Raw genomic sequence first — 24,916 nt, 5'->3', positions numbered from 1 at the left:
TTCCGAAGATATTCTTCTGCCATAGCTTAATACTCCCAACATCCTCTCCACTCCACTCGGTTTCAACCCAGCATTCACGTATTCGTATTCTATTTTTCAATCGGCGCGTATCTTTTGATACATTGCTCTGGAAGGTTAAAAAAAATCATGGCAGTTAATAATTGTGCTAATCCTTCATGCGCATTCTGAATCCGTCTTCTTTTTTTCCTCAAGGTGCTGTTTGAATGTTTTCCTTTCCTTGGTGGCCACCTAGTTGTGACCTCGTTCGAACCGCGATCTCGGAGAGAGAAAGAGTTTGAAATGAAATAAATTATTCCGCCTAATAAAGCCGTCCGAACCTAGAGCCCTATAAACCTACTCCATTCTCTTCCTCCACCCCAGGGCCTTGCACTGTTCGTCCCTAACGTTAGACATTTCACAATGCTCCTTTTACTAATGCCTTTTTCTCTCTCTCTCTCCTTCTCCGTAGACGGAGCCTGCCCCAGATCTTGCCCCCAAGGAGCCGAGGAAGAACCGGTATGCGGCACGGACGGCTACATTTACGCATCCCAATGCGAGCTGAAAAAGAAGACATGCGGAAAAGGTGAGCGAGGAGAGAAGTCGTCTTAAAAAGGATTGCCTCTCTCTGCCACCCCCTTCTCCTTTCTGTCCGTCTTCCTCTCTCCTGTGAAGGATGGATACCTCAGGAAAGGGCAAACACACCGGTATACTCGATGCGCGTTTTTTTCCGCCTGCCACCCCTGCCTTTTACTTACCACCCTCTCTCTCTCTCTCTTCCTGTGAACCTTGAATCTTCACCCCATTCTTTTCCCGGATGTTTTAACCGCATGTTCCAATCTCCCCACCTAGTCTCATGTTCCTCCTTGGTACCAATGATTCTAGCTAAGATATAAGTTATATATTCAATGTAAGGTGTTTGTAAATCGACAAAATATTTAAAAAGCTATTGAGAGTGTTATTTTATTTTTTGTGTCCCTTATTTGTGTTTCTATGTTTTAAAAATCTACACCTGTGTGCTTGTATATATATATATATATATATATATATATATAGATGATTTCGTCGACGTAACACGGAAGTGCCGAATTGTAAATAAGACAGCAACAAACAATATAGATACACAAAAAAAGATCACTCACACGTTATTTCTTGATCATTTCGACGGAATTCTGCTCCGTCTTCATCGGAAGATAGAGAAGTAGATTACTTCTCTATCTTCCGATCCGAAATGATCAAGAAATAACGTGTGAGTGATCTTTTTTTGTATTTCTATATTGTTTGTTGATGTCTTATATATATATATATATATATATAGAGAGAGAGAGAGAGAGTGAGTGAGAGAGAGAGGCACTCATTGGCATTGTGTGTAAATACTCGTGTGTGTGTGTATATATATATTCATACATAAAAATAAAATTTAAATAAAATGTGCTTATGGGTGTGTATATATACATGTATGTAAATAAATCGCGGGGTGGATCTCATAGTCTCCAACCGTGTCTTGACCCTTCTTGCTTTGATGAGGGATTTTATTCTGACTCTATCTCTCACTCCCCCTGACCCAAGTCTTCATGCAACAAAGGAAGAACGTGATGCATCAGTCCATTCAAATGAAGGACGCAACTTGCGCCTACGTTTGGGTCGGCTTTTCTTTGTGCGTCCGCCGCCGACCATCCATAGGAACTCACTCGGCAAATTAAGATTTGATCCGCCCCTTATAATTACAGAGCATCGCGAATGTTGCCCCCGGGTTGAGTTTCTGAGAGTCTCACCTCTCCTCTTCCCCAGAGTTTCGAAGATGGAAAAATCTCCTATAGCCAAGTTACCTCATTTACTGTTTGCTCATTTTTTTAAAAACTTGTTTGAGGCGGTCAATTAAGGAGCCCACCTTTTTTGGCGGTCACTTAAGGAGTCATTATTTTCAAAAGATTGGAGAAAAAATTAATCTGAGTCAGAAATTGATTTTATTCTGAATTAGACAAATTTTGAGCCCATTATAACAGGATTTTTCACCAGATAATGTCCTTAACTATAGTGTAGGTCATGGGCTTGAAAATTTATCCTCGCCGTACAATAATTCTTAGAAATGGGCATTAGCACGCCGAGTAACTAAGAGTTGGAACTCAATATTTTTATAAATCAAAGTTGCCGTTTAAATTATTCTAAATAAGAAAATTTGCATATGGGATAGCACTGCGGTTGTTCCCTACTTCTTGTGCACATGTTCATAAATTAGGTATTCGCCGTTTACATAAAACATTTTCATTGCAAAGAATGTTTTTAACTTGGTATTTGGATTGGTGTAACATCTGATAAAATTATTTACCACACCAAGGCTGTGACTGAATTTTTTCGGAGGAATTTCTGGTTTTAAATTGGTACTTGGATGGAAAGAATGGGGTGCACTAACCAGTGCACTGAATGTAGATGTAAAATTACTGACCTCTTCATCTCAGCCACTTTCTCCCACTCTTCCATTATTTTATCTAGCATGCCTTTCTTGACGAATGTAATGGTATATATCGAACTCGGAAGTACAATATTTCATCGTGTTTGAAAAATACGTTACTGGGATCATGACTCGAAAGTTGATTGAAACACTTAATTTTTAACTACACTTTTTTGTATAGAAATATTTCTTAACAGGATGTCGAAGGGAATCTTTAATTAAGTACTGGTCGCATTATGGCTTCGAAGATTTTTGAAATTCGAGGGTGAAATCATTCATGTGCATTATTTAGGTTGGCATCAATTAAGCAAAGTTGTGGTTTTTATGCTAGCAGGTAGTAGTAATTATTCACTTGTGCGATCATGAATTTCATTTGCAATGAATTCATTTTTTAAGATTTTAATAATTCTTTCAGTGAATGCTACTGTTGTCGTTCCCTGTTATGCTACGATACTTCTTTATTCGTGTGCTTTTGTCATATATCTTTGACAGAACGCTTAAACGAATACATGAAACGCTCGAACCATTCTAGATTTTCTGTTTTCATTTACCCAGTAATGACAACAAAACATTTCTCACATCATATCAGTTGAGAAAGTAGATTGCAGCACCCTAGTAGCATTTTATGTGTGATATTTATAAATAAAATATAATTATATAATGCAATTTAATAATTCATGACAATACTTTCGTGACAGTCTGACTCCAGTCGTTCAAATCAGCATAGAGCGCTAGTTCACCACATGGTTTCACTGAAAGAGTAGAGATCTTTAAGTCTTCACAGAATATTTGCTCCATTGATAGGTTTATTGAAGATGAAAGATAAGAAGACATTAATCCAGATGAGAGTTGTGAGCTTTCAGTCCAGCCTTTAATATCTTCTTCCCCCCAAAAATCTGCCATAATGGATATATAATGGTCCTTCTTTTGGCATCATTTTTCTGCATGACTCACTCAGTTGAAGTCGAATTCAATGAAAGCTGGAATACACTCATACTGACGTTCCCGTAGTGTGCGCTGTACTCCACCACTCGCTCCCGACCAACGGTAGGCCTGAATCCGGATGGCAATCAAAATTCGCCCCGTAAACGAGAGCAGCCAATACACACACACATACATATATATGTGTGTATATATATATACTTAGGCTTGTGTGTATATGTGTGTGTCTGTGTGTGGGCCGCGGTAGTCCAGGGGGTAGAGCGTTGGACTGCTGACCGGAGGGGCCCGGGTTCGATTCGCCCCTCCGGTCTGGGCACCTGCAGCTCCACCCGGACGCGGGCTTAGTACTGGGTGAACTCTACAATCACCTACCAAACCGACGGGTTGATCGGGTTGATTACTGTGTTTATGGTTTATTATATATATATATATATATATATATATATATATATATATACAGAAACATATATAAGGAAAAGGGATAGGAACACGTATAAAGGACGAACACAATAGAGGTGGGGAAGGCGGAATCGAACGGATCACAAGAGTAAAAATATTTCCTCAACCGGGACTCGAACACCGGATCTTTCCACTTGCCGGGCGGATGCTCTTAACCACTTGAGCTATCGAGGATATGTAATTTACCCTGAGATCCGTGGGTCTTATATGTCGCCAAGCGCCCCGATTCTTTAGCCAAGAGATGGCGTCAGGGGGCTGTTTCACCCACCAAAGGAGAAATAGACAATACACAAGAGGAAAGGACTTGGGTTAGAATTCATACAACATCATACAGGAAAAGAACAGTGCGTTTCGTGGCACGCATAGCCAGAAGAAAGAGATGAGCCTCCGCCCGGCAAGTGGAAAGATCCGGTGTTCGAGTCCCGGTTGAGGAAATATTTTTACTCTTGTGATCCGTTCGATTCCGCCTTCCCCACCTCTATTGTGTTCGTCCTTTATACGTGTTCCTATCCCTTTTCCTTATATATGTTTCTGTATATATGAGTATTTATTCGCCGTTTGGCGGGATTTCGTGTTTGAATGTGTATATATATATATATATATATATATATATATATATATATATATATATATATATATATATATAAGTATTTATTCGCCGTTTGGCGGGATTTCGTGTTTGAATGTATATATTATGTATATATTGTATACAATGTATTATCATATATATATATATATATATATATATATGATAATACATTGAATTCCTAATCAATAACATTCGCTTTTTTGCTATGCTAACGTAATATTGGCAGAATATCATAAGCATTTATATTTTTTAATTTTTTAATTACTGGTAGAAAACCTTCACATCCTTATGATAACAACATTAAAATTCCCTATCACACGAAAGAGATAATTTAAGGATAATGACTTTTATTGGTTTAGATCAAACTTCCGTTGGAAAATTATTTTTGAGAATAAGAATGAAAGAAGCATATTTTCCAATGGCGAAATAACATAATTGCCGCGACTTTCAAGGCTGTGGTAAATGATAAACCCATATTGTGTTCTAAAGTTAATTTTTTTTGCAGGACTTAAAGAAATGACGTGAAACGTGAGAGCATGATAAATATTATCTTTCTGTAACCTTATAAAATGTTTTTAACTACATTTGAAATTTACTTTGTCATCGCCCTAATATCTCACGTTTTTTATGCATGCATATACATATATTTCATAAAACACCTCTTTGAACAGCTTTTTCTCTATTAGTTTTGGTCTATTTGTAAGTTATTATTTCAAAGAAAAATATCAATTTCTAAAAAAAAGACTCATCAGCTTAATTCCGTCTTCTACCTGAAACTGACAATTAGTTATATCTCGCATGATAGTCTCATTACTGTGTGTAACTAATTTCTCCACGGAGAAGTTAAGAAGCTCCTCCCTCAGTATACATGATTTAGCATGATGAAGTTAAAAAAAGTGTATATAAATCCAGGGAATTTATTAATTTGTTCTCCCTGTCTAAATTAGAGAGTACGGTTTTTACTTCATGCACATCATGTGAAATTTTGTATAGAACGAAATTCGCAGACTTATAGTCGTTCACACAGCAACGTCATGGCATACTAGATACATCAATTAGCTGCTGTTTGGGGGGGGGCAGAGTTTCTAATCTGGATAATTCTTCTGGGCGCCCTCGGCGCAATCAAACCTCAGTCATTTTCTGTAAACCTGAGAAGACATACGTTGCACGCAGAAAGGAACTGGTAACTCAACTGAGAAAGGGTGACCTGATGCCTCGTAAAATGATAGTGCAAGTCAATTTCCACTTATTAAAACTAACCTTCGGGTTGAAGACCATTGAATAGTCATTTCTTTGAGCTGTTCGAACGATCGTTATTTTTGCTTCTGTTTCCATCAGCATTTTTTTTCGAGTACACAAGTATTGGATAACTTTTAAATATGATTTTTGATGCGATCGAATGTGTGAGAAATAGATACAAAAATAATGGGTTTCGGAAACCCTTCGCTGATGGAAATCACTTGATCGACCATTATTCCTTACTGTTAATTAATTAATTTTTATACATAATCGTGAATAGAATTCCTCTATAATTATAGATTCTAGGCTCCATGAATGGTTTTTGCCATCAGATCATAGGTCGCCTATAAGGTTCGTTGTTTTTTTCAAATCAGGAAATGACCTCAGGTAAAAATAATGATCTCAGCTTTAGGCAGGATCTCAAAATTTTGAAATCATAATGATTGGGGACCAAGTATTGATTATAGTTGGTGAAACCTTACCTGAATCTTCCTCGAGATTTAACCCAGATCAGGCCTAAATATTCTGTCCCACCTGTCGCCAATTCCGCGCGATCAGGCCAAATTTGTGGAATATTTCCTAGAATACTATTTTATGTTGTCGAAATAATATGCCAGCTTCCGTAAGGAAGTTACTTACAATATTTCCATTTTTCGTCCTAAATCAGGCCATCCTATCTAATTTCCGCATAGAATAAAGTACTCATAAAGTAAATACTCTTTGATATAAGTAACTATACGTGCATAAGTATAAGTAACTATATGGGACCACTATTTGTACTTGTGATGTGGTCAATGACTCTTTAACACCTGCAGTCCAAATACCTATTAGAAAAGAACGTAATCCCAGGGTGACCTTGGGTTTGGTTAACAACCTAACCGTCAAGGACCTAATTCTGGACGAACTTCTTGTCGGGACAAAGAAAAGTTAAATCACCTATCGCATTCACGTCCGAAAGTTACGTGTGCTCGTTTCCGGACCTTGGTGAACCGGAAAATTTCCATTGATGACTGGACGGCTCCGATCTGCGGCTCACGCTAAAAAAACTTCAATTTTCGCCGCTAGTGATGACACGCTTGACGAGATTCTCTTTTTTTCGTAGTTCGTGACAAACATCGCGGCAGACGTCTCCCCTCGTCAATTCTGCGTAATCAGACCAAATTTGTGGTATTTTTTTAAAGAATCCTGTTTTATTTTGTCTACTAGATGTACCAACTTCCGTTTCGAGGTTACTTATGAATACAGGTAGCTTAATTTTTCGTACTCAATTTATTGCAGATTTCTCCATCTATTTTTAGCCTTGTGATCTGACTTGTAGAAGTTTTTAGTGGTGTTAGATAATTTTAGCCATTTTTTTTCCTCACCACCGTAGCAACAACTTTACATATTCTGTGGTACTTCCTTATTTTCCCTCGTCAATTTGTTCCCATGACTTCGCTTACTTTCCCCTATCCTCCTGCCGTTGCTATTATCTTCTTGTTTTTTGCACGATTAACTCTCATTCCATGATAATTATTTTTGCTGGCAGATGAACGATTTAAATCTTCCGCTAGTTGAAAGTGTATATTTCCAAACATTCCAAAATTTTCTCTACTGCCAATAGGTGAATCTATGGTTGAAAGATAATGAAATGATTTGCCAATAATCGATTTGGAATCCATATGCTTGGCAACGATTTAATAACATCAGTTGTAGCTGTGATTTAATCATAATTGAAATCATAATATTAATCATCATAATTGTGATTAGATTATAGAAAAATATTATATTCAAAATATTGAATAATGATTATATCAGTATTATAATTTAGTTTCATAATACCATAATGGATAAAAATGCGACTTGCTCAATTATAATATTCAAAAGTTACTTGGCTAAGCGAAACAAATATTTTCCATTTTATTATGTCCGTCAGGTATTGATGGATTCCCTCACGGTAAGAGATTACGTGATCATCATTCACATTGTACCTTAACGTCCTCGAGGCAACCATTATTGTATGCAAATTCTGTGCGAACACATATTTTCCCTTCTTGCATCCAAAAGGAGGATTGTGAATCATCTTGTTAATATTTTGAAGTTGCCAATAAAAATATCAAAGTAAATGTGACTGGCTCTCTCAAGTGGCTTTTCAATAGCGTAGTTCGAAAATTCACAGCGGACATTTTTCAGCAGTTTTGTAGCAGAAGTCGGAGAGTATGTGACTTCAACAGCGAGACATAATATTATGAAATGAGCGGAGCGTGCTAAATAGATTTGATTACATTATTTCTGTAATTAACCGCATGATTTAATTTGTTAATTGTTATTATTTTTAATTTAGCATAAGAATAAATTATTAACTCTTAAGTAAAAATACTTGAACTTAATTAAGTATGATATCTCGTAGGTTTTCAGCGACTGTGTTTGTATTATTCTAAAGAGTCACTTTTATGCAACAATTTTGGAATTAGTCATTTTTATGTTGTTGAGGTGAGTTATTTCTAATCACGAACGTATTTGAATTAATACAACTATTATTTCATTTTGTGAAACCTATTTTATTAATACTTTACTGATACATAATATCGCATGTATGTACATATATCCCGTTAGGTAGTTTACCAGAGGTAAAAATTTATTTATATTAGTTTCATATATCAACATAATTAATGTTATGTTCATATCATTCCAACTAAACCTCAAGATACATACACATGTTGTGATGATAACTGTTAACTTTTCCACCTGTTTATTTCGCCTTAGTCTTCCAGTTTTCCTTTTGCAAACATTGCAAACGGATTAACTTGCTTGTAGCTCATTTGCTTAGGTTCCTTCCCTTTAGTCTCTCTGCATGAGAATGCGACTTTTCGAATATGTGATCGCATGAAAGAACATGGTAAATTGGATTTTCCAAAGATTTTCGTGTCGTCAGTTAAATTTTGCCTAATTACTAGGAACTGAATGAGTATATATATTTATTCTGTTCCTAGTAATTAGGCAATATAATAAATAAATATGTGCGCGCACATACACACACAAATATGTGTATATATATATATATATATATATATATATATATATATATATATATATATACACACACACAAATATGTATATATATATATACACACAAATATGTATATATATATATATATATACACACACAAATATGTATATATATATATACATGACTTAAATAATATAAGAATGAAGGAAATTAATACTAAAACAGCTCATTTCACATTTCTTTGTCACAAGGCGTTAAAGTCACCACGGACGCAGCCAAGTGTTCCCGCTCTTTGGGGGATTCCCAGTGCCGCCACCGCTGCGGGAAGGAAAATGAGCCGGTCTGCGGGACGGATGGAAGGACTTACCTCAACCGTTGTATGCTTCAGGTGGAAGTCTGCAGGTGAGTTCCCCCACCACAAATCTCTTCAGGCATCTGTTAGAATTACGTGCACATCGGTAGACCCACCTGGGGTGTTAGATTCGATTTTGTGATCGCTTTAGGTAGACAACTGTGTTACTGGTGACCTGGGAGGAAGCTCTTGGCCCAAGCTGAAATTGGGCTATGTTTTTTTGGCCTCCTTTTCAATATTTACACCATCACCTTCGCCAAGCGCCACATCCATCGGAAATGGATTAGAGAGGATTCCTCTTCCTGTAATAGAATATGTGGTGTGATGTCTTTCTTGTCTAGTCCACTAATCGGCAGATATATTCCATATTGTTTCCGTATCATTTATCCATACTATGCCTGCGGATTTATCTCCACATCCTCCTTTCACCTCTACGTCATGCACGAGTTGTGGCACCCATGCAGATTCAAACTTTCTCATATGTGCCCTTATAGTTCTCTCTCTGTCATTATTGCTGAAGTATTTGGACATCACGATCATTGGCCATGAGAAAAGGCGAAATCCAGGACCTAAATACCATGGATAGAGGAGAGGAGGTAAACACATAGTGACAGAATGATGGATGTCTCGGTGAGGATCAAGGCTGGAATGTGCTGATTTGAATTAACGAGGGCAAAAGTCTTCCAAAAGACGCCAACATCTGATTTTATGAAGCCAATTTTGGATCGCACATTTAAGTTTGATTTTGGTTTAATTTATTAGTTATCTTCAAATAATTCAACTTTTCGATTAAAGATTAGTTAATTCAGTGAGCGTTTAATGCATAATATTTTCCTAACATGTATTTTCAACACAATAATCCGGTTAGTTGCTGAATTTCGGTTATTTTGAATGTATAATAATTATTGATATGGAGGACTGAACTGCTATGACCTTATCAATACAAAGCCCAGTAATGAGAATTAATCTCCGATGGCCGCACATGTGTGACCATTCGAACTTTATCGCCGTTGTTGGACTGTGTAATGATTATATATTTTCAAATGTTGAACGTACCGTGAGTAGAGATAGAATCTAGACCTCATTGATATCACCTCAATCCCCATCTTAAAAAAAATCAGCGCAGCGGACGCCGTGTTGAAAATCGCCCGGCGAACGACGCGGATGTGGACGCTGCCCGCGTCGAGAGGTCGGCGATCTCCAAGCGCCACAACAAGTGCCGAACCGCACGACCGACGCTCGGTTCCGCATAAATTAAGCTCCTTCCTCGATGCTGCTTAGCGCCCAGCGCTCGTCGCCCCCTCCTCCGCCCCCGCACCTCCGTCATTCATAGCGCGTGCTACGCTGACCGTTGACACACGCCGAGGGCGACATCCCCACCCTTTGGCGGTCACGAGCAGGAGAGAGAGATGATCAGGGTATTGGGGTGAGAGGAATGACGGATTTTTTTTCGTAACTCCGCCGTCGTCCCCAATGGTGGGATATTTTAGTGGGTCGGGTTCGCACGTCCCCGTCACAAGTCGGCCCCGACTTCTGCTCTGGGTGTGACTTGGGGGCGGATATGGACGAAAGATTTGGCGCCAAAACCCCCATCATATCCGCCTCCTGCAGCGCTTTATGCCCGAATAATGCGGGTCAGGTAGCTCCTAAGATACTCAGCGGTGGGATTTTTCATGCTTGAAATTGAGTTCTCTAACCGGTGACTTCGGGGCCTTGACTCCCGAAGTAAAAGTCCTTGACTCCCTACAACCTTGGATGCATGAGGTGTAAGGTACAACTCTTGTCTTTCGATCAAGATCCTCACCAGTATGTCTGCTTCGTTTGCCTGCAATCCAGACGACCGTTCAAAGGTAAAATACTATTTGATCCGCTCTGCGGTTGTGGTCTGTTGTTCACGATTGAAAATGTAGTATAGGGTTAACAAATGAATTGTGTGTGCTGACGGATAAAATTCAAACTGTAGCGTTTGTATCTGGGTAAATCCACCGGAGCCATTATTTAAAGTCTGTAAATTTCACAAACTTCTAGTTTTATTTGTTAATCAGTATTCCTAGGAGAGAAAGTACTAAAGGACTTCACTCAGAAAGTGAGTCCCCTGTCCCCAAGGCTTTATCTCATTGGCTATCTAACCAGCCTGATAGGCATTGGTATTCTTGTGTACTTTTGCTCTAAGTAATAAAAGTATTAAATTTATTTCTTAGAATAATGTAAATAAAACGCAATACTACCTTGATCAAAAATTTCCCGGAATTTATTCAGAAAATTAAAAATACAAGTTTATTCATCTAAATCTATATTGTCCCCTTCAAAGTAATCCCCATCGACTGCAACACACTTATGCCAGCGCTTGATCCAATCCTCGAAACATTTTTTATATTCGGTTTTCGGTATGTCCATCAGTGCTTCCTGCGATTTTTCCATTACTTCCTCTCGGCTGCTAAAACGCGTTCCCCGTAATGGTTTTTTAACTCGATTGAACAGAAAGAAGTCACAGGGAGCCAAATCAGGTGAATTCGGTGGCTGTTGGATGGTATTTGTTGCATTTTTCGTCAAAAAATTACGAATAATGATAGCACTGTGCGACGGTGCGTTATCATGGTGCAAAATCCACGAGTTTTCTGCCCACATTTCTGGTCTCTTTCGGCGAATTGCTTCACGCAAACGTCTCATAACGCCCAAATAATACTCTTTGTTTACTGTCTGGCCTTCTGGCAAAAATTCATGATGCACTACACCGTTGTAATCCATGAAAACCGTCAGCATTGCCTTCTTTTTTGACTGAAAACGACGTGGTTTTTTTGGTCTCGGCTCATTCGGTGAACGCCATTCACTTGCCTGATGTCTGGATTGCGTGTCGTACTCATAAACCCACGTCTCGTCTCCAGTAATGATCCTTTTGATGAATGTGGGATCGGATTCAGCCTCGCAAATCATGTCTTTTGCGACGTCAACACGGTCTCTTTTTTGCATGAAATTGAGGTCTTTTGGCACCAACTTTGCTGCTACACGACGGAAACCCAAATCATTAACCACAATGTCTTGGGCGGATCCATAGGCAATGTTCAAGTCCTCCGCTATTTCTCTGATGGTTAATTTGCGGTTATTGACCAACATTTCTTTTACTTTATCAATTTTTTCACCGACTTTCGATGTCGATGGTCTGCCACTGCGTTCATCATCTTCGATTGACTCACGACCACTTCTGAACCGCTCGTGCCACTGGTAAACGACCGTTTTTTTAGAGAATCGTTGCCGAAACACTTTTCCAACATTTCCAACGTCCGTGCGCCACTAAATCCGTTTTTTACGCAAAATTTAATACAAGTTCGTTGTTGCAAATTTAAATCCATTTCTGCAATTGTAAAAAATCGCCAACACACACAGAGATAGATGTACTCTTGGCTACGTAACTTTGGCAAATGTCAAGTTATGACACTAAGATTTAAAGGGAATATCAACAACAGATGTACCAATTTAACAAAAAAAACAGAACTCAAATCGGAACGATGGGAGCGGCACACGGTGGTTATTCCGGGAACTTTTTGATCAAGGTAGTAATCTTCTCATTATAAACAAAACATGTATAGATAAAAAAATCAATTCTCTTACTACTGAATTTTTTAAAAATCTTAGTAAAAATTAGTTTTAATGAAAAATATTTAATAAATCTTCCAGCCTCACAATAAGATAAATATTATTCATCAATTAATCATCGTAGGTTCTTAAATGATACCATAAATAAAATTTCACTTTAACTATGATGAACCACGATATTGAATTAATTTGAAATTCACTGGAGGAAATAATAGTAGGGAAAATTTTTGTCGTTTCTGCGCTTCTTAAAAGTGTTAATTAAAGATTTCGTGCCATATGGAGTATATATCCTGGAAACTTGGTTTCTATTAAAATCATGAACACATCCGGCATAATGATTTCATTGAATCTAGAATTCCCTAATGAGATAATGCCTTGCCAAGAAATATCGGCACTATTTGTGAATACAAATATAGATGCATTAATGCGACGAAGATGATACCTCTTAAGAGACAGAAAGTACAGTTTTTGCGCACTGAAGGAATTCGTAATGTTTAAAACAACATGCTACTCCTCTTAATGGGTTTTCTTTTTGCCTGGAACTAAAGGATAGAAGAGAAAAACAGTTGAATTATTCATCAAGTGAGTAAATTATCTTTTGCTGATACAACTCTAATTTTTTGGCTGTTATAAAGCAACAGAATGCCACAGCTATATTCTTCATGGCCATATGACCCAGAAAGATGAGACGAATTTTTCTAATGTAGAGGAACCGAATTCGTTTTGGCTGCGTTGACAATTAACGTTGATTCAGCATGAGTTATGTATAATATTGATATAAATCGATTTCGCAAGGGTGGAATAATTTCGTCAAAAAATGAAAGTCTCCATCGGCATGAAAGTCTCCATCGGGTCTTCGTCAATTTTCAATTCGGTCGCCTTCTGAACGTCATGCTTTCTTCGGAATGGCCGCCGTGCGGGTCACCTCTAGAGCTGCTTTCGTTCTCCGAGGATGTCGTGCGAGGGGAATGGGAAGAATGAGAATGAAGCGCGAGGTCTTCCTGACGCATCCCTCACCAAATCATGGTTGGACAAAATGCAGGAAGCTCACGTGCAGCGACCGCGTGAGTCATCGCCGCCGATCTTTGAATCATTCGAGGGTGCGCCTAAGGGAAGGTCACCCAGCCTCTTGCTGCGAAAATCATGCTAATACGAAATCGCTCCGTGCCTATGCCTTCGCGGGATCGTTACTCTCCCACTCAAATCAACCATTCGCACCTTTCTCTCCTCGCTCTCCGACCAACATTCAGACCATGTCACCGCCGCTTCGGCTACGAACCCGTTATAGCTGATCCCAATGAGTACCGTAAAAGTTGATCATACGTGATTAAACGGGGTGCTAAGGTCAGTGAAGACATGAAAAACCAGTCAAAATATTTTTCATGTTCTTGATATTAAAAAGTAAGGCAAACAGTCTTTTCACGTAACCTGTCCTTTGAATGAAATCGTCGTTAAAGGGACAAAAAGTTTTCAACTCAAATTCCGTTCTCTCAGTAGCATCACTTAAGTAGTGATGATAGTAATAACAGAAGAAAGAACGTAGTCCAATACGTTTCACCGTGATACGGCATCATCAGGTACGTATGGTTTTCCTTTAGTTACAAGTACCATGGATGTACACAACTTCCACGATGTGAAGCCTAAATCCATAAAGTTTATCGCCACTTAGGTTTCTTTCACCCTGAAACACTTTATCACTCTGATAATTACTGCTCTACCCAATGTTTTCCCGCAAAATCGGACCACTTCTCCGTTGCCCGGAAGGTAACGGAATGCGTTTACCAGCCGTAATTAATTCATTTCATTTCTTTATGCCTCTTCCTCGTCATTTAGCACACCCATTCTTCCTGAGGCTTAATTCACATTCATTAATAGCTGATAAAAACATATCGTAATCAGGTAAATGAAAAAGAAACACTTTGTTCCAATCCACCAACAAAGTGTTTCTTTTTCATTTATTAAAATGAACTTCCACAAAGTTGAGGCTGAAACTATTGAACTCGTAATCAGGTCTTTAAAATTTTTATGGTAGATTATTGACAGCTATTCCATCTTTCTCTAAGAGGCAGCATCTATTGCACAAAAAGAAAAAATTGACGAAAATGCTTCTCCTTAAATATGCAATATTTTTTAAGCGCATTCCTCAATACTGGTACACACTATTATGAAAGCACTACCATAGTGGGAATAAAGAGGAAGAACCATTGATCTTTGTCATGGAACGACATCAGTGATTGCTAGTTATAAAAGATTAGTACAATGATGAGATTCATTCTATCAAAAAAATCCAAGCTATAGTAATTAGAGATTCGTACTTTCTCATATTTTTTTCAATGCATTAAATAAAACCCATATGCATACTTACCTTTTATAATTGGTAAAAGTTTTCTTCATGTAACAAAGAGAGAGTTTATATTTTGAAAAATGATTTGTTCAGAATTAGGCAGGGTTCCTCACAATGCAAGTCAGTTAACGAACATTACTCAATGAATTCAATGCAGTCATGCAAAAATCTAGTTCTAATTTATATCCCTACAAGCATGGAGTTCAGATAATTCAATTTTCGTTTTGCTCTCAGAAATGATTTCATTGATTTCCACTACATGTTAAAATAATGCTGCACCAGGAAAATTACAGGATCTCATTGTCTTTAATTGCTCTATCACCTCATCTCTTTTATGCATTTATTCATCAATTGACTTCATTCAACTTGACTTAGTTTGCTTGGGTACTTTCAGTGCCAGGAAATTTGTACTCATTTTTGAAAATATTATGGCCTCCCCTAGTAATAGTCTATTATTCAGGTACAGAAAAACAACAGAAGAGTTATTATGTATTCATGACTGATTTTTCCTTTTACATATGTAAGGCACATTAACACTGTCGCTTGTCATTGCAGGTATTTTATCATTGTGCAAGAGTGTGCTTCTCAAATTCCTAGTCTTGGAATATGTACCTAGAGTGCAAAAGAATTGTCATGCTCCCCTTGGTGGCTTTGTGCTACCCTGTCATATAAATTTCTTTGTTTGTTACAGGTGGAACAGAGGTCTTCTTGTGACCTCATCCAATTTATTTTTGTGATTTCCTTGTGGCTTTTCTCCTTCCATAGAGATAAAAGTCCATTATATTTCATCATGGCATGCTCCTATGCTAAGTCTTGCCATTGCTTCAATGATTTGGATATCTTCTGGTAGATACAACATACTTAGAGGAAAAAGGAAAATGTTATTAACTAAAAAGATTTGTTGCTCACCACCCTCAATGTTCATTCTTTGACAGGTGCACCCATGAACAGAGTTATAAATTTAATAATATATGGGAAGAATCATTAGACATGTATGGGATAACTAGGAAGCTGTTAGGGTAAATTTGATGGAGCCAGGAAATATGGATGGACAAGATATTGAAGGATGTTGAGTGACAGCTTTGGTGGAAGGAAAAAGAGAGGAAAAGTTGGGAAGAGGGAGGAAAAGATGTATTTTTGAAGGCTTGAATGGAATTAAGCTGGAAAGCACAAATTATAAAAGGAATTGTTGTTGTTGAAATAGTGCTCCTATGGTACATAATTGTACCAAGAGGTCCATGATGATGTGTAATAGTTTTCAGATTAACTTACCAAATAATAATCTGAGGGAACTACTCTTAAAAACACATGCTGTTGGTATTTTCCAAAGAGGATGAACATTGAAGATCTATATGCACTTGAACAAGGGTAGTTTAAATTCCTCAGATGACCCATAATTTAACCTGCAGTCACTTAACTTTTTTTGAGAATGATGTTTTATGTGAATGAAAACCATTCTGATATGCACTTTTTTCTTTATACAGGATTGGTCTTTCCCTTTCCCATTTGGGCTCGTGCAATAACATATCTGCTCATAGAGAAAATTGTCCAGTTTCCTGCACTTACGCTCCGAGGGATGGTCCTATCTGTGGCTCAGATGGAAATGTCTACCCCAGTACTTGTGACATGAAATTGAAAACTTGTGGGTAGGTACAAAATTCACCAGTCCTAAATGGAAAGCATTGCATTCGCTCAAATTCATCTGCTTAAGTAATTGCAGCAGGTATTTGTTTCCCAGAAAAATCCTTAATGATTAAACCACATATGATCAAGGTGTGGAAATGCATTAATTGAAATACATATACAATCAGAGCAATATAATTTGTTTAGAAATAAAATCACACTCTCAGAAATTTTTAAAATTGATTTAAAGTAAAAATATCAAATTTTGAGGATTAAATTTATGATCCAAACTTGTTACCTCAGCCATTTGTGCCCATATAAGGTCAACATAGTATTAGTGTATTAAAAAAAATCAAAACATGTATCATTTATGACCAATGACCCTGATTAATTTAAGATGCAGCTATAAGGTATTTCAATTAACATACATCAGGACTCTTTTGAGCTATGGCTGAAAGTTAAAGTCTATCTTCCTCATTCCATTAGTTCACTTATATCAATTGATAACCATTTTATTCCTACATTTTCATTTGAACAGGCAAGGAGTCACTCGAACATCTAAGAAATTTTGCCAGACAACAAGGCACTGCAGAGAATCATGTTGGCGTTCCTCCAAACCCACCTGTGGTTCAGATGGAAAAATCTATTCAAATGCTTGCAGAATGAAGGCCAAAAACTGTGGGTATGTACTTATGATTCAGTTCAAACCAAATTTTAAAATGTTGCTTTAAAGTCAGTTGTCTTAAAAATGCTAATCCACAGCGTTTCCAAATATGACCTCCGAAGAATTTCCAAATACGAATGCTGCCCGATGAGTTTTGAAAATGGTATGATTTTATTGTACTTTGTGTCAAAGATTAATTCAAGAAGATATGTATCAATCAACTCACCTAGAGTCAAGCTTCTGTCTCCATTTAATCTTTATTGTCCAATGAATATTTATTTCTTTTCTATTGGGGCTTGAATTGTGTTAGATATTTGAAAATGACATCAGAGCTTTTCCTGGGCTTTTCGTGGCTTATCTCCCCTTATGAACTCTTCCATACCATAGAAAACCATTTTCCAAGAGAGATATCTTAAGAGAGGGGACAACAATGACTGTCTCATTGTGTGGGTTTGGTTCATGGATGGAAACAGTTTATGGGGCAGGTATCCATGATTTCTGCCAAGTTGAAATTGCATTCTTCTTACAGTTGCAATAGGTTTTAGAGTCTCAGGAGGAGGATCCACTTTCTTTCCTAAAAAATGCATAGTTAATACTTTCAGTTCAGTTATTTAGTTCATTTTTGGTGGTTAGTGAATGTGTTATGGCATGTAGTAAAGTAATGAAAAAATAAAGAAGATATGTTACTTGATATTAGATAAGCCACATTGAACCTATGTGGTTAATAGCTGGAAATCAATGAATAAAAATATTCAATCATGCTATAATTTTGCCATTTGCCCTGAGGACATCTGACTAATTTTGAAAACATATCACTTGGATAATTGCAGCTAGAGGAAGAAATTATACTGGGACTGTTGATTATCCAATGGGCTGAAAATGTTCACTTAATTTTATCACATTCAGTTTGTTGATGTATGGAATTATACCACCTATTCCAGCAGGTATAACCCTTATTCCACACACATAGTTATCTTACAGGTTATCCTGTATAGAGCTAGTTATCCTGTTTAGAGCTAGGTACTCAAAAATATGGTTATCTTATAGAATCATAGGTATCCAAAAATATAGAGATTAAGTACCCATATTGATAACATATGATGGCCTTTTGCTGAAGTGGATAGTGGATATCCACTCCATACGTACGTATTCTGAAATATAGAGACTCAACTTGATCAACAACATGGTTCATTAACCAGATATTCATTTCTGTAACAGTTCTTCATTTAGCTATTTTTAAGGTAAATGTTAAAATTGGGAGCATGAACTAGAATAGGTGGAGAAGTTCACCTATTTAAGTAGTGTTTTAGAAGAAGGTGGGCAAATCATTTAAAGGCATTAAAATAGGAATGTACGAGGTAAAGTAGGGTTTACAAAAACACAGGAATTGGTGACAGGCATCTCATATAAAGAAACTAATAGTGAAACTTAATTATGAATTACAGTTTTTACATAGTTCAGACACTTGGTCGTTGAGGGAAGAGGATCGGCATACATTGGTGGCTTTCAAAGCATTAGTGTTGAGAAAAATGGAAAAAATAAAAGTAATGGAAAAGAAAACAAATGATGAAGTTCTAAGTATGATAAAGGAAGGGGAACAGCTGTTGGGAGAATTTTAAAGAGCAGTAGTACTATTTAGGGTAGGCGACCAACAGCTGAGGTCATTTGCGCCATAGGGGATGGACAGGAAAGGATGAAGGGTGGAGAGAAACCCGGCGTCGGCGTTAGCCTACTCTTTACGAAAGGCGCCAAGGGGTCCGCAGCTTAACGTCCCATCCGACGGACGGCGTACTCATTCAAAGTGCTCTCCACAAAGCACCTCAAGTAGGGATCGAGATACCTCTGAAAAATATTCAACACCGCCGGGATTTGAACCCGGGCCCTCAGGGTGGGAAGCCAGTACGTTAGCCCCCGCATCATCTTGATCCCCAACTTTAAAGATGGCTGGGCAAGTGAATGTTGATGATACCCTGAGGCAATGGGATACTGAAGACTAGTAGAGGGGAGAATGTTGGGAAAGATGGGCCAAGGCAAAGGAGAGGCAATTCGGATGGAATTAAGGGAGGCAGAGAGCATGCAGAGGTAAAGAATGAGTTATTGTGATAGGTGGTATGGAGTTTTAGGTTGTTTAATGTCTTGTTAATTAGGGCTTATAAGCAGAGTAGTGCATAATACATTGGTGCATCAAAACCTTCCCTACCCAGGTAGACTGCAATCATTAATAAACAGTATATTATTGCTATGAATTCTTAATTTCCTAAAGATGTCTTTGACCCTCCTTCTAACCTTATCACAAATTTTCTTCTTCCTCCAATATTACCCCATACCTGTTCTTTTAACTACTGCATATTTTCCCAAATAATTAATGACTTCACAGACAAATAAAGAAGAGAGTGTGTGTTAGTCCATCCTTTCACCAAAGTATGAAATCTACTAATAATTGTACTTGTAGGTAATTCTCATGCTTTAGATGAAAATTAGGGTGCTTTTCATGGAATGGCCAAAATGCCAGTAGTTCTCCAGGCTTTCTAGACAACCCTTACATTAGCTGGATCTAATGGAATCAAAAGAAGAGGCCCATCCAGATTAGGAGATATCCATCCAGCATTCAACACTCCACATCTTTTAGAGGAAACAAGAATTTCATTGAAAAGAGGCAACAGAAAAGAATGTAAGACTGGAACACCTGAGTACTTTTGCTCAGACATCTTCATTGTTGTGCCTCAGCCTGTATCATTCCTTCCATCTATAAATGTGAAGTGACAAATAGGCTATCCCTTTCATTATACCTGCTTGTATAAAGATGAAATTATGCTACAAAATAGTTGCATATGCTTATCATTTTCAAAAATAAGAAGTGTTTCTGTTTGTATATGTACCTCTATTATTATGCATATTTGCATTACATTAATTTTTGTTACAATGTAAATCCTGTTCTGTATTTTTATTAACTGAGATTATAATCGCCCTGAGACCTTCTTGTTCAAACCTTCCCATTAATCAGAATGCTTTAGAAATGTGAATTTTAAAAGAGAACTACTATGTGAACCATGTGAATTATTTTGCCCAAATGGGAAATGCATGCTGAGATATTTATCATTTGTCTTCATACTTTTATTTATAGACGCCATGTATTTGAGGTTCCTATGTCTCACTGTGTATCACATGAGAGAATAGCTACCGGTGGGCCAGGAGCCTGCCCAATTGGATGCCCTCCAGATGAGCCTGTCCAAGTGACCTGTGGTTCTGATGGCAATGTATACCAGAGTGAATGCGAACTTGCTTTCTTGAACTGCGGGTAAATTTTTATTTTACTACCTATTGTTTTATTTGTCATTTGTGACCTCCATTCCAATGCAACCCCTATAGATTCCATCTTTAATTATATACGGTGGCTCAATGATTTTCATCAGAGATCACTGTATATCTCTCGAGTTTATGTGGAGAAATATCTTTCTTCTTAATACCAAAAATGTATTTATTTGACTTATATTTGAACCTAGAATAGGATGTCTTAATTAAATCAATATTCAACAGACAAGGACAGCAAGAACAAATTAAATGTTTCTGCTTTATCTGCAGGTTACAGGCAGTTGATCAGAATTGATTTCTAAGCATTTTTAATTCTTAAATATCTATTTATTTTTGCTTGGGCCTCTTTTTAAACCTGATCCCTGCAATTTTCAAAACTAACTTTGGCAATGTTGTTGCATTTGACTCATATTCAAGTGAGATAATTTTGGTTCCTTATATTTTGTTGGAAAGTATAATTATTCCCAAACTACTCATGCTCAAAGATGTATGTACTTGGAAATAAAACATTAGAGACCATCCTTTGGACTTTTGCTACACTTCAAAAACACAGTTTGTTAGGACAAAGATTGATGTTTTGCATATCTAGAATGAATTTTACCGACATCATGTCATCAGTTATCATTTGGAGGATTGATTTTTTGAGGCTCTTCAAACTATCCTATCACCAAATTCAATTTACAACATATAAGAATGCACACGTTTTTACTTTTTCTGGAGATTAATATTCCTATATTTCCATTGCTTTATACACATCCTCCAAACATTGACTTAATATTAGGATTTTAAAAGTAAAGAAAGTTTTCAAAGTAAGGAAACCAGATTTGGATAATGTGGCTTATATCTCTACCCACCTACATAATTATCAATGAAAATTGAAAATGAATTAAGTTTCATAGTTGTTGATTTTTCTCTTAAATTAAAATAGGTACATTATACTATCTGTATGCACAATTTTTTCATGCTTGTGTTTCTTATTTGTGAAACAAATTACCTGTACAAAATACATTTGTTTTACGGTTTCAATTTCTTTCATTGTTTTAGAAGCACTCAAATGAAGTGGAAGGTCACCAAGGTGGACCTAGAGAAGTGCCGCCCAAGGCTTGTCAAGTGCCGTAAAATCAAGTGTGATTCTAATAGCCCTCATGATCCAGTGTGTGGCACTGATGGTCGTACCTATGACAACAAATGCTATCTGCAAATCGCCACCTGCCTGTGAGTTCAGTCATCTAAATGTCTCATTAAAACGTGCTTGGCAAGTAATTTCTGAGCACTTTGAGGTTGTTCCTGATATTTTATGGAAGCAGTTTAATTCTGAATAAGATATCTATTTCAATTCAGCCTGATGTAAAGTGTACTTTTTACAGTTACTCTGCTTTGTTAATATATCTTACAAAAATTAGAAATTCCTATTTATGCAGTGTAGTTGACGCATTACGTGCTCAGTAGTATATATTTGAAAATTTAAATATTGTGCTCACTGCTTTTGTATCATTTTGTACCCACCTAGCTCAAGAGTTTATGGATATAGGGAACTGTTGTGTAAATATTTTAAAGAAGATTGCTAAATTAATTGTTTAATACTATAAAACTTATACATTTTGATGTGTCGTTATTAAACATACAGAAAGGGCGTCCAATTGGCTCATGTGGGGAATTGCACCTCCTTGGTGGAAGACATCAACAGCTGCCCAAATGATTGTTCCAAAGATGACGGAGGAGAGCCTATTTGTGGATCAAACGGAAATGTTTATAGGTATGACTATAAGAATTAATCAGTGTATGGAAGCAAATGCCATTATCTTTAAAATATGCATAAATTCATTTTCAGAAAACAAATTTTTTACCCTTACAAATTCACACTATAAATAGGTGAGGTTATCCTGATACCCATCTGGATTTTGAGTAATAATGTTGCATTCATATATATTATTTTTTAAAGGTCCATGTGTGACCTAAGGAAGCAGACATGTGGACAAAGGGTCATTGCTGTGGCAAGACACCACTGCCCAACTACAGCTCATTGTGAGGCAAGCTGCCCCAAATCCAGGAACTTTGTGTGTGGATCAGACAATAAATTTTATCGAAATGCATGTGAAATGAGAAGAGAGAACTGTGGGTGAGTCTATTTTGTTTAACATTTGATATTTACATGTCAAGTATGTAAGAGAGCCAGTGTGGTGTGGGCATTTCATTTATGGGCACCATAATTCTTAAGAAGAGCAAATTTGCTAAATGTTAACAGCAAAAATTTCCACAGTCAAGACTTGGGAACTAGACCATGATTTATTGCAATGAGTTGAGTGGTCTATGTTCTTATTGATGATATTACACATTCAATCTCACAATTTAGCGACATTCTAAGTGTGTTACTCATTTCCTCTATTGATATTATCTGTCAATGCAATCATATGTGTTATGATCCAGGGCCTAATTTCCAAACTTCATTTGTAGGTACTGACCTATATGAAAATCAATTTGATGTCCACTTTCATTAAAGTTGGCCTTAGTTGAAATCTTGCATAGTTTCCACAGGGAATGAATGATCAAAATAGGTATTGCATATATGCATCTATGATATTGATCAAAATTAACTGCTAGTAAATATGTATTATTTTAAGCTGATAATCTTTCATGTGATAAAAATCCAGAATAAAATTAGGACATTGATTTATTAATTAGAGATGAAATACTCTAAGCTACTGAAATTTCATATGACTATTTTTAGTTAGAAAATGGATTAGACCTATTTTATGTAATTACCTATAATTAGAATGGAGGTAATGAAATAGTGGTATAAATAGGAAGCTGTTTCACTGTTGACATTTTCTATTATCAGTACATTTTGACTTCAACAGAATACTCTAGAATTAGTCATCTTCCTCCAATAAATCTGCTTATCTTAGATAATTTTTTATCATTTATTTTCCATCAATGCCCACCCATCAGTCTAGATTTAAATCAATAATGTGAATCTTTTGGTCAAGCAGCATCATGCTTCATTTGTTGTTTATTTTTTATTAATGAAGTGGAAGCACATATTTTTTTTTCAATTAGGATACTGAGGCACTTATTTAATATTCATTCGTGGTTTTTATCATAATTTTGGCATTAATCATATCTTTTTCAAGATATTACAGAATATTGTGTATTTTCCTCAAAATACAAATTTCTCTTTCAGGAAGCATGTGTTTGAGGTTCCAATGAAACGCTGTCTAGCTGGTTTCCAGTTCAGAGGTTGCCAGCGCATCTGCTCTCCACACTATGATCCGATATGTGGCACCGATGGCAAGACTTACTCAAACGACTGTTTCCTGGAGATTGAAAACTGCCGCTCAAGATCCCTTGTAGCTAAGAAGCATCATGGACGATGTGGTCAGCCCATTACTCATCCTAAGAATTACCTCTACAGGCGTTAAAATGGAATGATTTCCAGTGACAGTAAACTTTTGGACATTTTAGCATGGAGGATAGCCATTCCCGTGCAATTCTTATATTTTTTTTGGAAATGTGAGTTTTTTTTCTTTGAAACAATTGGCATACATGTCAATTCAAGACAGATTTACTCAATTGGAGTACAAGCACGACAATCCACCTTACTTTGCAAAATATTTTGTCTATTTATGATGTATGTATTTATGTTTTTAAAAGCTTTTGATACATCTGCAGTTTTTGACAATGATATACTGTATTCATGGTTCAAATGTATTTATTTATTATGTCTCATTTTTTCATATGTACTTTATACTTTGAAGAATTGCTGTGTGCTGCCCTAATTGATATTGTAGGTATTATAGGTAGGTCATGCATTTTTATAATGGTAGAGTTTTTGCATTAATATTTTGTGCCAAGTGCAAAGTATATTTTTCCATTTTTCAGCTTGTTTCTTTTCCTGACTTTATCAACTGTCAGTTGATTGCTGTATTTTTTTATCATTAAGAGTACTTATACAAGCATTTAATTGTGATAATAATTCATGTATATGTACGAAATACATTCCATGTGTGCCTTACAAGGAACAGTATCATGCAACATTGTAATTATTTTATGCTGTTCAATACAGACATTTAACTTGTATTCATTCTAATAACTCCTTCTTGTAGCATGATTTATGATTGGAAAAACCTCACATATTACCCTAAGAACCCAGACCATAAGTGAACAGAAGAACAAATATATTTCCACAGTTTTGGATTGCATATTGATCCAAATTAAATTGCCATCAACAAAGGACATTACAGTTTTCCTAATGAATGTCCTCATTTGAATACAAAATATTTATTTAATACTCATTTTCCACTAAATTCAATTATGTCATATAGCTTTTCATGACTTCTGGGCATTCGTTGGAAATATCAAC

The 24,916-nt window shown here is 36.7% G+C and overlaps 1 protein-coding gene across 1 annotated transcript in view; it reads left to right on the top strand.

The window, feature by feature from the left end:
* LOC139694840 (serine protease inhibitor dipetalogastin) overlaps positions 1–24,549 on the top strand; it is a 223,421-nt gene extending 198,872 nt beyond the window's left edge. Inside the window, exons 2-10 of the mRNA XM_071593360.1 lie at positions 470–583; positions 8,919–9,069; positions 16,442–16,603; positions 17,119–17,262; positions 20,369–20,542; positions 21,601–21,771; positions 22,184–22,312; positions 22,499–22,675; positions 23,738–24,549. Of these exons, the coding sequence (XP_071449461.1) occupies positions 470–583; positions 8,919–9,069; positions 16,442–16,603; positions 17,119–17,262; positions 20,369–20,542; positions 21,601–21,771; positions 22,184–22,312; positions 22,499–22,675; positions 23,738–23,975 (1,460 nt within the window). The 3' untranslated portion in view covers positions 23,976–24,549. The remainder of the gene's footprint in view (positions 1–469; positions 584–8,918; positions 9,070–16,441; positions 16,604–17,118; positions 17,263–20,368; positions 20,543–21,600; positions 21,772–22,183; positions 22,313–22,498; positions 22,676–23,737) is intronic.
* Positions 24,550–24,916: the final 367 nt, after the last annotated feature.

Source organism: Hetaerina americana, unplaced genomic scaffold (assembly GCF_022747635.1).
Source record: "Hetaerina americana unplaced genomic scaffold, ioHetAmer1.1.p SCAF_57, whole genome shotgun sequence".
NCBI classification, from domain to species: domain Eukaryota; kingdom Metazoa; phylum Arthropoda; class Insecta; order Odonata; family Calopterygidae; genus Hetaerina; species Hetaerina americana.
Note: the sequence above shows the minus strand (reverse complement) of the source record. Positions and strands in the feature narration are given on the sequence as shown.